Raw genomic sequence first — 14,569 nt, 5'->3', positions numbered from 1 at the left:
TCTCTCTCTCTCTCTCTCTCTCTCTCTCTCTCTCTCTCTCTCTCTCTGTTGTTCCTCAAGAACATGTTGGTCAGACTTGCCCACCTGTGATTAGGAGGCAAAGACAAGAACATAGTGAAGATGTGGTATCAGCAGTGTGATGCTGACAGGCCAGATAAACACTCCGCAATGTGGCAGTCCCAAAGGAATGCAGTCTGTCACACACTCAGGACGCATACATCTCTGAGACTTTGGACAGACGAATAAAATAGACAAATCTCTGCCCATTCAACCAAAGGGCAAAAGAGGGATATTAAGTTCAGTCTGATTTATTTTTCTTAATTCAGGTTATCACAAGTCATATTATAGAAACAATAAAAATAAATCATTGTTTCCATAGACTAAAAACCAAAAACCATTTTTTTTCAAAAGAATAATAATGACAGCTCTGGTCTCATAGAAGATTCCAGTATATTAACAGAGCTGTAGGGATTAGACTAGAATGGTGCCTGCTCAGGAATGGGCAGATAAACGGGATGAAAGGGATCACAAGGTGTGGACCTGCATATGAGAATGAAATATGAATGTGATAAAGACGACATTTAAGTCAATGAGGGAAAGGGAGAATTAATAAATCAACCTGATGGCTCGCTGTGAATAAAAACATAAAGCTTTATCCTCACCTCAGACCTTATTGGAGAATAAATTCTAGATGAATTAAAACTACTGAAGTGTATGGGAGAACTTATGGGCAAACATTTGATGTGAAAATTTTTCAAAGTATGATTATAAGTAACATAAAATCAGATATGATTCCATAAATATTAAAATTTTGGCTTGAGAATTCAAAAGAGCCCATATATAAATTTTTAAAATAGATAATTTAGATGCATATGTCAATATAAACTAATTTTACCCTGGGGCTCAGTAGGCCTGTGACGTCTTCCTCTACAGAAACATATCAGAGGTTATATAGAGCCTATACTCCTGTGGTAGAAAGATCTGGATGGCGAGTGTTCAGTTGATGCCCTTCTTTTAGATGATGTTCTTATTCTTTGTTTTTGACATAATACAGTTCTTCATCTTATAATAAGCAAAATTAATATAGCTATCAAAATTACTTACTGGTCTGATTTCTGGGTATTTCCTAGAAATTCTTACTTAAAAATATTAGTTTTTGTGTTGGAGGGATGGCTCAGTGGTTAAGAGCACTGGCTGCTCTTCCAGAGGTCCTGAGTTCAATTCCCAGCAACCACATGGTGGCTCAGAACCATCTGCAATGGGATCTGATGCCCTTTCTGTATATGTAAGTAGAGCACTCATATACATAAAATAAATAAATCTTTAAAAAAATATTAGTTAATAAGTAAAGATGAGCATCTCATAAAACACAGCATCTCAGGGTTTCCTATCACAGGGCACAGCATCTTAACACGCTGTACACGGATCATTTGTCTCACTAGTGAATTTGCTGCTCACAGTTGCCATGTAACGTCGTGGTGTGACTGTGGACTCCTAAACATCTCAGTGAGCAAGAATACTCAGCAAATATTCACATGCCCAGACCACTGCCTTATTTTCTACTTATTGGTTTTGACAGGAGACCAGTGGCTCTGTCTAAATAATTCATATCTCAGTGCATGGCAATAAGCATTCATAAACCATTGGCTATGTGGATACATGTGAGTACAGATATGAGAAGTATACAAAGAACATCAAAATTGCATCTTAATAGATATGAAGTCCAGTTTTAATGCTTTTCTATTTGTCTGAGCGTACAGAATATTTTCTTTTTCCAAGAGCGTCTAAGATTATAAATTAGTGAAATAAATGTCAGTTACTGACATCTTTCCTAATATTTTCTACTTTAAAGAACTTACAATAATCATTTTGACATGACTCCAAATAGTCGAAATCTTCTGTAGCCAATGAAAATGTACTGAGAGTAAGAGATAACAGTAGTGATGGCAATTGTCACCCGTCTAGACAAATCACCTAAAAGGGACCATACAATTTAAAGAAAACACTTTCCCTGGAAGAGCTTTGTCCATGGAAACAGACAGCCCTGGGTTTCATTAGCACCCCCCCTTAACAGACAGTATAGACCTGAGCAAGTTACTTGCCACTGCGAGTTTGTTTCCAGACTGTGAGATGGGGAGAGGAATCTATCTTGTGATGGTTATTGAGAGCTTACATTTAGAGTCACAGGCGTGAACTAGGTACCTAAAAGGAAACTGTGGGCATTACTGATTGGAGGATGTGGAGGCTCCTGTGATGTGGGAGGAAGCTAGCAGTTCTCCTCTGAGAAGCTCACACAGGAAGGAATTCAACCTAAGTGCATTTTCCTCCGCTGAGGGGGTGACCATCAACCTGGAAACTGACTGATGGTAGGAAAGACGACTCACTACTCAGCTGAGTCAACAGTCAGTTCATTTAAAGTGAAACTCATTCCCTTCTGGTCACTGAAGTAATCTTATTCCCCAGTCAGGAACCCCCTTCCTTCTATGGAAACCAGACAGTTACTTAGGAAGGCTGGACTCAGAACAAAGAGAGATGGAATCATAGCTGTTTTATGTGGGTACAGTGAGGCCTCTCCTTGTCTTATCGACATTCCCACTTTCCCAGTGTTTAGAAACGGGGTACTCCTCTGGGTGGTACCTTATGCACACTGCCATGTTTGGAGCTTTGGGTCTTTCCTTTTAATTTTCAAGGCTAGCTATCCATCCTTATTCTGTCTACATAAGCCTTCCTCCAAGAGAGGAAAAGACAGTCAATGCATTGCACTCTGTTTACTGAACTAACAAACACCTTCAGCCCTGCCCATCCCCAAGTTGCAAGATTACCATGATGCAAGTGTTGTGTGTACCTCTGATAGGCAGTCTCAGAAACACCTGATGCTCGGGTTGTCAAGTCCCTTGTGTTTCCTGAGTGTTTCCTCACATAAAATGAAGTCGATTTCTCTATTGTTTCTTTAAACTGGATGGATGGATGGATGGATGGATGGATGGATGGATGGATGGATAGACAAGGAATGTATAGATGGAATATATACAGAATAGTGTACAGCCATGCTGCTCAGCAGCAGTGAATAAGTCCTTGGCATCTTATCTGGCACTCAGTGATGACAGATACAAGATGAGCATGGTCTCTGAAATGTTTACTCTGTGACTTTGAATGTAAAGAACGCAAAGGTAGCACACTAGGCTGAGCCGGGGGAGGAGAGAGGCTGTCTGCCAAAGCACCCACTCTTATCAGAAAGTTCTCCTTTTAGCCCATAAGTAACTGAGTTCTTAGTATATATCTTTCTACTACAGGGGGTGAGTTGCCTGCACTCTGGGCCAGAGACCCTGCTCTCTCCAGACTGGCCTTGTGCAAGCCTGTTAGCATTTGTAAGCCCCACTTCCATAGATAGAAAATCCTAATTTTAGCCCCATCCTGCCTGGGCACTGTTGTCAGGAGACAGTGACAGCATTTGAATACAGTGCAGGCTGTTCCAAAGACAGGTCTGGAGATGGAGTGAAGAGACAGACAGAAATGGCCAATTGACACCCTGCTGCTTTTCTTCCTCTCTCTCACACACACAGGTCTCTGGTTAGTGTGCACAGTGAACTCACAAGAATGCCGAACAGATATAGGTCAGGCTGCTCTTTGAAATCATGGGCCAGCTTGCTCACTTGGAGGACTCATTTAACACAACCTGGTTTTCCAGAGAACATGCAAGAATAAAGAATCCACTCCATCTCAAAGAGTCCGGATAATGCACACACAGCAGTACCCCATCAGCCTGTCAGCAGCCCCCTCCCAACCAGTCCCTGAGAAAAGCTATTCTCCACACACAAGATCATGGCAACTTGAGGCCAGCAGGAGGGTTTCCTTTTTTAAAAGCCCAGGAATAGTCAAACAGGCGGGCAACAACTCTCAGCTGGTCCTTGAACATGGCCACATTATTATCTGAACATGCGGAAAGCAACACTCAGTCACTGTTGGGGCATCTGTGACAGTGACAGAGCTGCTCGTCTACAGCAATCAATTACAGTGTTTAAGCACATTATGTATAAAAGAGGAAAAAGTCACAATGCTCCTCTCCCCCTCCCTGCTTGCCTCTCTTTTTAATAAGATATAGTAGACATTGAACCAAGTCAAATCCTTTAAAAACCAAGTTTGGCCAATAACTTGTTCTAACAGAACATCTCTAATATTGTGAAGTCAAAATAAAATAAAAGAACAATCTGAAACATGCACTATCGTTCTTTTATTAGATCACACTGCCTCATCACCCTCCCCCACGCCCTTAAAAAGAAAGATTCTTTTTGCACTTTCAAAAAGTCCATTATGCTAAGTACAGCTTTTGGAGCCTCCGAACAGAATACACGAGAGAAACAACTCGGACCATGTGGAGTATTCATATCCAGCTTCTCTGTGTATCTACCATGTTGCACGGGAGCAGTGTAATCTCATGCTTGTAGAAAGCAGAATGCTGTTAACGGTGCCTGAATTTGAGAAAATATCACAAGGAAAGGCAAGAGACCCTCTCCTGGCTGTGTGGGGGAAAAAGGCTGGTTCGGGCAGCACTGCGCCTCCACGGCAGGGCAGGCTCTGCACGGCTCTGAGAAGTGTGATCTGCGGGGCTGATAACACGCAGGTTCCTGGAATCAGCTGCTTACCTTAGAATGCTGGAGCAGCAGGACCTGCTCGTCAAGCTGCCGTCTCTTCCCTTCTATTTCCGTCTGCCTCTTTCTTTTTTCCTTGAAAATGAAGAAAGAGAGAGAAAGAGAAAGAGAGGCTGTCAGAGTGGGTGGGTGTTGGCTCCAGGAATCTGAAGGCAGGGAGCGGGAGTGGAAATGGTACACATCTGTGCAGACACTTCCAGAGAGGCTGAGCGCACGCACACAGCGTCACCTGCTCCACCGTGGCTGGCTGGATTGCAGGCAGCAGCCTTCTCTGAATGCGTCTGCGGTGGGCTCCGTGAGAAACAATTTAATTCAGAAGGAAAGGATGGACACACACACACACACACACACACACACACACACACCCCGCTGCTGCTCTCTGTGTTGTGCAGGGCTAATTTGAAGACAAAGAATAAAAACGTCCCAGTGTTGCTACAAACTGCAGATAGGATGGTGGGGATTCTAAAGCTGAATTCTTCTCATCCAGATCACATGCAGATATGATATAGTACAATTTTAAATGTGGAAGAATAAAGCATCCAAAAGGACACATGCAAATGAGAGGGGTGGTCCTTGCTTAAAAATAAGCCTCCTAGTAAAGTGTCTCATGTGGGCGGGGCTTGCTGAGGTTAGGGTAAATAAAACATCTAGGATCTGCCTGGGTCCAAGTGCCAGCCCTGTCTGTTACTTATGTGCCTTTTAAGTAAGTTTTAAGCTCCCTGGGTCTCCTGAATGGAGACTGTCCAAATCACAGGGCCGAAATGTGACTTATAAGTGAAACGATCCATCCCGAAAGCCTGAAACAATGGTTGGCATACAGCAAGCATTCATCCTCCACTGTCTGCGATTATTTGCTGTGCCACACATCCATTTCTAGGAAATGCCTAGAAACCCATTTGAAAAGGATGTATTTCTACTATAACCGTTCCATCGGAGCGCACACTTCACATTTTTTTCTCAATACTTCTCCAGTGCAGACAATAAACAGCACGGAAGTGTGACTCATACCAAGAGAGAGGCCTGCCCTTACCAGAGCAGACTTGCCAATGTTTGGTTGCTGAAGTATACAGGAGTGTTTTACTGAGACATGCTCAGCAGTAAATCATTTTCCATTACTCATGGACATAGGGAGAAACTTGTTAGGCAGGACATATTGGCAATTCATAGCACAACAGTCAAATCCCGGGGGACACAATGGCGCTGAGATCTGGCTACTATGTTTGGAGTTAATGGAAGCTTTAATTTTTTTTTTTTATGTAGTGTCATGTTTCTGGGGATGTGATAATATCATGGCTGTTCAAATCAATGTAATATATGCAATATATAAACTTTAAGAATTATCAGCTCATAGTCTTGAGCCACTAGAATGCAGTATCTAAGGAGGGATGGAATTTCTTAGCCAAATCAGACTTGTGGGTGTTTTAGAAACCATTTTCCAAAGGACTCCAGTCAATATCATATAGCCAAATGCTACAGAATACCAGACTATGGCCGAAAAGCATCACATTTCTGACAGTAGATATGGAAAGCAGAGCTTACTAAAAAGAGACCATCCCCTAGCTTCTCAGAGCTTCACCAGAAGGTAAGGACTTCCGTCCAGGCTCCGGAAAGTCTAAGGAATAAATTTATTATTAGAATTATTATCATTGACTATCAAGACATGCAGATTTCTTGCACTTACAACCATGGCAAGATACAGTGTGCTATCTATACAAGATATCCATGATTCAATGCATGTTCTATATGTCCAGTCCTTTCCAAAACTTTCCTACGTGTTCCTTCTCCTGTGCTTTTATTGGTATGGAAAATTCTCACTCCCAAGATGTCCTTGTGTTCACAAACCATTCCTTAAACAGGAGACTCATTACCCATTAAACTGATAAGCAGGATTAGCCATCACAATATGCGCTCCACCTTTGTTCAGAACCAGGTGTGAGTGAGTCAAGAGGAGCTTGAGCAGGGTACCATTGCGGGACACATCTAGGTTCCTGACACCGGCTTACTTGGACTGCTGAGGACTCAGCTCTGTCTCTCCCATGACTAGCCTTTGTGTGCAGATTTCTTCTTCCCCAAACAGAAAGCAAACCGAGAACTCTTGAGATCTTCAGTCTTGTCAACCCCGTAATCCCTTAACCCTGCTGTTCCTCTGAGCACCACACTCCCATGTTGAGCATCCTACAACAGCCATGGATGGCAAGTCCAGTGTTCTGTTGCCTTGAGCATATGCAACTGAAATCTCACTCACCCATTCTCTTCATACCTGGTCCTCTGAACTCATCTCAGCAAGCGACATTAATCCCCTCAGAATCATTCTATACTCTCATTGAATGATAAGAGTCCTGTTGATCATGCCCCCTGTTTTTGTGTGTTTTTATTAATGCCACCAATGTAGACATTACCCACTAGGACCTTTGGCACACCAGAGACCCAATGCTTACACTTCAGCCTCATCTGGATTGCTGTAGTGATTTCCTTACTGGTCCCCATTAATCAAGTCCCCTTCTATAACCGTTACCAGTGGGAGACTCTCTCTTCTTTCATTTTGAGACAAGGTCTCACTGCGTAGCCCAGGGTGCCCTTGAACTCATCATTCTTCTGCCTCAGCCTCCTGAGTGCTGAGATCACTGGCATGTGTCTCCATACAAGGATGCAGTAATATTCTACTATGAAAAGTCCATCCTTAGCCTTTGCTAAGTGCTGCTAGTGTAAAGACCAGATTCCTCGGCATAGCCTAAAAGGCTATTCTCCATCCCATAGCTTCACCATGAGGAGTAACCCTCAATCCATAGTCTTCCACCTCAACAACTCCCTGCAGTTTCCTGACCCGTTGACCTGGTGTGTGTCTTCCTGGTTTTCCTCCTATTGCTTTCTCTAGCAATAATGGAGGCCTCTCGCTACTTCATTTGACACAAACTCTTTACCTTTGAAAGCACACCTTAAATATTCACGAGGCTGTAATGACTGCCTGTTGTTGGCTTTATCTTCCTGGTCGAGCATCCTCTGAGGAATGCCGCTAAAATGGCTCTGTAAAAGGCAGCTGTTGCAAGCCCCTGTTCATCCTTCCAGCCAGCCTTACACAGGAGTCAGCCTGAACCAATCACCTTTATCCTGTTGCAGTGCTGACTGATGTGAGGGGTGGCAGAGTGACCCAAATAGAATGTCCATGTTTCCAAGGACACAGAGCAATAGGAAAAGAAATGAACCCCTCCTTTCCATTAGAGTCCCAAGATGAAACTTGTCTGCTTGTCTGAGTGGCTGTTTTCCCAAGCCACGTGGAAGTAATGCATATACATATTCACATACATAAACACATATACATATACATACTATAGAAAGTGAGGTCAATGCAGACAGTAGCAGGATGAGAAACAGAGAACAAGATGGTCCCAGGTCTACTCAGGCATAATGCCAGAGCCCCATCCTTGGAGTTCCTAAACTATCAATAATGAAACATCTACCTGTTGCTTAAGCTAGTTTGGGTGACTCATTTGTCAGAACTTAAAGTGTGCCATTGATCCAGAAATCTTGTCTGCTCTCTCCTGAAACCTCACCACACCCCTCCTTTCTTTTCCTCCTCCATAGGTGGTGAAGGGTTTTCCTTACAGACAAAGTCTTTTTATATAACCCAGGTTAGCTTTGAACTTGCCATTATTACAGCTTTGGGGATGTGGGTCTTTCTCCATTAATACTTCATATACTTTAATCATTTACCTATGTTGACATTGTCACCTTCTGTTAAACTATGGGCTGTTGAACTAGAGGGCAGGGACATTGGCTGATATGTCTAAAGCTAAGGACACTTCATGATGAACATATGTGACGGACACCTGTTGATTAGCTCTAAATGAACAGACTGGCCTCTTTGCTTTCCTCTGCATGAGAGATAAATGGGTTTCCATTTATCTGCATCTCTCACTTAGATGCATTATAAATTCACATTTGTGATCAATGACAACATATGCATTATTGAATACACATCAGCTATTAGCCAATAGAATGGAATGTCATGGTGATGGAGGTATTGATCCACGTGGATCGCTATTGCTGTGCATATGAAAAAAGGGTTAAATAAGCTAATCTGGGATAGAACCAGGGAAAGCAGAAGTAGGAATTGCAGGGAGGAGTTTGACTGCATGGTAACAACCGCTGTGAGGGCCAGTGTTTCCCAAGAGACATCTGGAATGAAGCAAACTCCATCCATTAGGAAGGTTTCCAGGTGCCCCCACTATCTGGGAGACCCCACAAGCCACGCTCATTGTCTTTCTGTAAAGAATATGCTTTCCTAGCAGGTATTTTCTTCAAGTATTGCGACCTTATAAACACACTGCAGAGCCTTACTGAGTGTGGTGGGAAGAGGTAGTGGAGGGAGTTAGGGAAGCCTCTCTCTGCTTTGGGGCAACTTAACAATGCCCCTTTCACTCCTGCGGCATGAAATGCTGTCTGGGTATTAGGAAGGACAAGGTTGCAGCTGGAAGCTCGGGAAGGTCTGTTTACTACTTCACTTAACAAAAACTCTTTGATGGCACCACTTAAAATACCCACAAAGCCGTAGTGACTATCTTTGGATTGATCAAAAGGTTGGCTAGGCTCATGAGGAGCAGAGAGAGGCAAGGAGAGGCTGAATTGGGAGAGCTGTGAGAAGCAGATAATAAAGACTTATCCTGACTTGGGCTAACACCCAGTGTTCTGGGGCCTAGCTATGAGAAGAAGCCAGAAGACATACTCAACAAACTGTATCTACCCAGAGATTTCAAGATTTACATATGAGAAGAAAAATATAAGTGGCAAAAAGAAAAAAAGGTAGGGCAGAAAAAAATACAAATGGTAAATGTAATATTTCTTGCTCTGAGTGTTCAAGAAAATGCTGCTGGAACTCCACCCATGGTGGGCTAAAGGGGACTTTTGTGACCCTCTCCTCTTACAGAGCCAGTAGCCCTGACTTTCTGCTAGTTGGTGCCCAGGCTTTCTGCAGCCCAAAACAGAAAAAGAGGCGCAGTACTGAAAACTGCAAAGAACAGATTTAAATAGCTTCCCTTTGGGAAGGCAACGGGGGTGGAAGCGATGCCACATAGGAGAGAAGGTATGGAAAAGTAAGGAAGGGAAAGGGCTTGAAGATAGCTTGTTATTGAAGTATAAGGTGGAAGCCGCTGGCTGGGGGTGTAGTGCAGTGGTAGAGTGCTTGCCTGGAATGTGTGAGGCCCTAGGTTCAATCCTAGCACTGAAAACAAGCACATGTAGAACGCAGGGGCTGAGATGTCTGATCAAAGTTCTGGGAAAGACGACCTTGAGCTTCTCATTTGTGATGAAATCATTCTCTGAGGCTGTGCCCAACCCCTCACGCCCCAAAGACGCTGGATACTGGAATTATCTTGCCAACTAGACTGTATTTCTTTGTGATTTTTGAGATCGAGCTAGATCACCAGGCCACCCAGGTTTTATATAGGTTACACTAAGACATAAAATGTCACCTGAAAATTAAGTTACTGGAAATCAGCGTGTAAACGGGAACTGGAGGAACTTTATCTATCAAGGAATCAGAATGTCATCCCTAGCCGGGTTGCATTATAATTACCTGTTTAACGCTCCTGCAGAGATGATGCTATTTATGGATCTGAGGACAGAGATGGAGGATGGGGCTCTCTGAAGCAGGGTGACAAAGCACAAAATACTCAGGGAGGTGCCCACGCAGCTTTGCCCAATTGCCCGTCCAGTTAACATCGCACGTCGAGCTTGCTTGGCAGGCTTATCAGTATTCAAGATCAGCTATCTTGCCTCACTGCCATTAGATATTAAAACTCACTCTCTGGCTTGAATGTCAAGGTCATCAATGAAGATCTTTACTACATTCAGGCTTCCAAAGTGGCTGGCTGAACACAGAGATCCCACCTGTTTGTTAGGCCTCTGCGGTGCCCATTGCTGTGAAATGAGTAAGCCAGTTGTCTTAGTTCCTGTTCTATTGCTGTGAAGAGACACCATGAACAAGGCAACTCTTACGAAATAAAGCAGCTAACTGAGGGCTTGCTTACAGTTTCAGAGTGTTAGTCCGTAATCATCACAGTGGGAAGCAGACAAGCATGGTGCTAAAGAAATAGCTGAGAGCTTTCCATCATGATTTTCAGGGACCAGGCAGAGATCTACCCTGGACCCCAGTCCTCAGAGTGACATACCTTCTCCAACAAGGCCACGCCCACTCCAACAAGGCCACGCCCACTCCAACAAGGCCACACCCACTCCAACATGGTCACACCCACTCCACCACAACAAGGCCACACCTTCTAGTCCTTCTGAAACTGTACCGCTAACTGGGAACCAAGCATTAAACATAGGAGCCTATGGAGGCCATTCTCATTAAAACTACCACATCAGTCTTTGGGTTTGTAGATGGGTGCGCTGAAAATTAAGGTAGTATATATTTGTTTGGATCCCACAAAAATAAGAAAAAATTTCCACCAGAAATGTTTTAAAATAGTGACCTTAAAAGTTTTAGGCAGGACTGTAGAAAGAGCTCGGTCGTAAAGCTTCAAGCTGAGCTCCCCTGAGCAATAGCAGGAGATGGAATTTGATGTGCAGCCAGCCTATGATGTCTTGTATGAACTAAGAAACTACAAGCACTTTGAATGTGATGCCTACAACGAATTCTATGCCCAACTCATCCATGAGTGCACCATCCTGAACAAGGAGGGCGAGTTCTCCATGTGCTTCATAGACCTCCATCAAAACTTCATGAGGGATCGTCCACCCGAGCTGTGGAATGCCATTCGTCTGGTCAAGCACTGGTATCAACTGTGTAAGGAGAAGCTGAGGAAGCCGCTGCCTCCACTGTATGCCCTGGAGCTGCTCACAGTCTATGCCTCGGAATGCGGAGTCACAGACAGCTCTGGACTATATATAGCCCAGTGCTTCCGAAGTGTCTTAGAACTGATCACTGACTATTTGAGTCTTCTAATCTACTGGAGATGGTGTTGTGAATTTAAACATGAGATCTCAGACTACCTACACAGACAGCTCCAAAAAGACAGGCCTATGATCCTGGATCCAGCAGACCCAACAAGGAACATGGCGGGTTCAAACAGAGAGGCCTGGCACGTACTGGCAAATGAGGCTATGATCTGGACACATTTGACTTTCTTTATGAACTGTGATATGTCCCGTTTGAGCTGCTGGGATGTCCTGCCAGAGAAACAAAGATGTGCCTTCCAGTGAGCACCCCAGCATCTACCCAGGAGGCTCTGGAGTCAGAGGCATGTGCTCCTCTGCTGCAAGACCTTGACCTAGAGAGGACAGGATGCTGCTCTAGGCTCCAGTGAGGGGCATCCAGCCTGTGACCCAACTCTAGGCTTCTGATCCCTGCCTGCCCATGAACAGCATCCTCACAGCCTGCGTCATCTGCCTTATCCTCCAACAGTGCTCTCTGGGAGTCAGACTCTGAAGGAGCGAGAACTCAAGCTTGACATCCATCTGTCCAGCTGTTGGGAGGTTCTGTCTAAAAAAAAAGTCTGATCATCATTAATAAACAACAGTCAGCTGTGAGGGGGTGTGTGCACTCTGAGGGATGCATCCTCATCCCACACAGAAACTTCAGCATCGCACGTGCCCCTGGAGCCCTGGGAATCTGGCCAGTGTGCATTGAGGTGCACTGTTTCTGCAGCATGCAGGCTGGGGTTACCACAGTGCAGGAGAATAAACTTGTGTGTACTTTAAATTTTGTGACTTTAAAGCTTAGATGTGTGAGTGTGTGTGAGGATGAGATTTGAAGCACTGAAGTAAAGCAAAATGCATTGAAAAAAAAGTTTTAGGCAGGACTGTAGAAAGAGCTCGGTTGTAAAGCATTTGTCTTGTAAGCACAAGGACCCCAGTTTAGTCTCCAGGTTCTTAGACCCTACATTTAAAAACTTCCAGCACTGGGGAGGCAGAAACAAGCAGATACTCAAAGCTCACAGGCCAGGCAGCATAGCTGAGCCTACATGGCAAGTTCAGGCTAGTGAGATCTCTCTCTCTCTCTCTCTCTCTCTCTCTCTCTCTCTCTCTCTCTCTCCCTCCCTCCCTCCCTCCCTCCCTCCCTCCCTCCCTCTCTCCTACTGGCTTTCATGCACATACACACACACACACATGCACACACACACACTCTCCTACTGGCTTTCACACACACACACACACACTCTCCTACTGGCTTTCATGCACAAACACACACACACTCTCTCCTACTGGCTTTCATGCACAAACACACACACACTCTCTCCTACTGGCTTTCACACACACACACACACACACACACACACTCTCCTACTGGCTTTCATGCACAAACACACACACACACAAGCACAGCCAGATATATACATGACATTTCCCCCAATCCCCACAAACACAGAGGATGGAGCTTAGCCAGAAGAACAAGTCTATATCTCCTGTAATCAAAATTGCTGCCTGACTAGGCACTCATTCAACTTAAAACATTTTCACATGGCATGGAAAATTCTAGAACTCTATTTCCTGTGGCTTAGTTTTGACTGGCATTTCCATTTATATAGCTTGTCTTTTATGCAACCAATTCTGACCTCTAGTAGTTGTCAGTAGTAAGCAAGGAAAATGATTTTTTTGGGGGGGTTCTGGTAGAAATTATAAGACCAAGAGAAGACTTTGAAAAAAATATATATATATGTAAATTAATTGGGCCAAACTTTAAAAGTGGCCTTTGAAAGGGAACTTAAGAAACATCCTGTAGGGGTTAGATGAAATACTGTGATTAATTATACTGAAATGTTAACATATGTAGCTTATTAATGTCAAGTCAAATGCAAACCACAGCAATTTAGTTTCAGATCCTTTGTAGGTACCTCCTCTCCACCCCCCCCTCTCTCTCTCACACACACACACACACACACACACACTGAAATAAATTTAAATAAACATAAAATGAAAGCATCCTAGGAACAGTGTGTATGTAGGTTTACCCAAAAATGGTCTCTGTTTATGTAAGGGACTTGAACATGTGTGCATTTTGGTATTCAGGGAGATCCTGGGATACCAAGGGACAAGTGTACCAATAGCAACAGAACTTATCAAGTGTCATGCATTTCTGCATGGACTTCACCTATTCATCGAGTCCTCAGAACAGTCTGAGACATGTACCTTTAGTTGTCTCAATTTTATTAATAACCATGAGCTTGGTGGGTGTGTAAAGTGCCGGAGGTCTTATGAGATGAGGTTTGCATTTGAAATGAAGTTGGTCTGACCCTAAAACACGACCTGAGAGTGTTCCCTCACTCCAGACAAGGTAGTGCACACTACCCAGACATCTCCACACGTGGATGCAAGCACCTTCCAGAGCAGATGTGATCTTGAAGATGTCATACATGTTTGATGTCAAAACTGCCCACCCCTGAAGAAGGAGGGCTTTTTTTTAAAAAAAATAAAATAAAATTACGAATCACTTTCAGTGTTAAACACAAATGGGACAAAGCTGTGTTGGTGAATTACAAAATTCCCATTTCCTCCTCAAAGCAGACACTGTAGCAGACACTTTCAAGGAATCCAATGGCTTAATAAATAGAGTCAATGTAAAATATGTCTATTGCATTTGAATGTTCATTCTCCAAGGGAGGGTCATGGGTTCACTAAAAATAGAGGGGACTCTGGGACCCCTGAATATCAGAATATGTATCCCTAAAATTAGATTCCTGAAGAAGGGACAAAACATTCCACTAAACTGGCTATCTTGTCTCAGGAAGATGGGCAAGGCCCAGAAGAAAAGCCTGAGGACAGGAAGCATCTGGACACTGAAGGGGCTTCATAATAATCTCAGAGTAGCGCTGCCACGCTCCCATCCAATCTCAGAACAACGCTGCCACACTCCCATCCAATCTCAGAGCAGCACTGCCACGCTCCCATCCAATCTCAGAGCAGCGCTGCCACGCTCCCAT

The 14,569-nt window shown here is 43.9% G+C and overlaps 1 protein-coding gene and 1 pseudogene across 1 annotated transcript in view; one reads left to right on the top strand and one right to left on the bottom strand.

Annotated features, from left to right (window-relative positions):
- Palm2 (paralemmin 2) overlaps window positions 1-14,569 on the bottom strand; it is a 142,352-nt gene that overhangs the window by 64,295 nt on the left and 63,488 nt on the right. The window contains exon 2 of the mRNA XM_028779895.1: window positions 4,644-4,724. Within this exon, the coding sequence (XP_028635728.1) occupies window positions 4,644-4,724 (81 nt within the window). The remainder of the gene's footprint in view (window positions 1-4,643; window positions 4,725-14,569) is intronic.
- LOC114631511 lies at window positions 11,031-11,852 on the top strand (annotated as a pseudogene).

The sequence above is a fragment of the Grammomys surdaster genome, unplaced genomic scaffold (assembly GCF_004785775.1).
Source record: "Grammomys surdaster isolate TR1022 unplaced genomic scaffold, NIH_TR_1.0 363, whole genome shotgun sequence".
NCBI classification, from domain to species: Eukaryota; Metazoa; Chordata; class Mammalia; order Rodentia; family Muridae; genus Grammomys; species Grammomys surdaster.
Note: the sequence above shows the minus strand (reverse complement) of the source record. Positions and strands in the feature narration are given on the sequence as shown.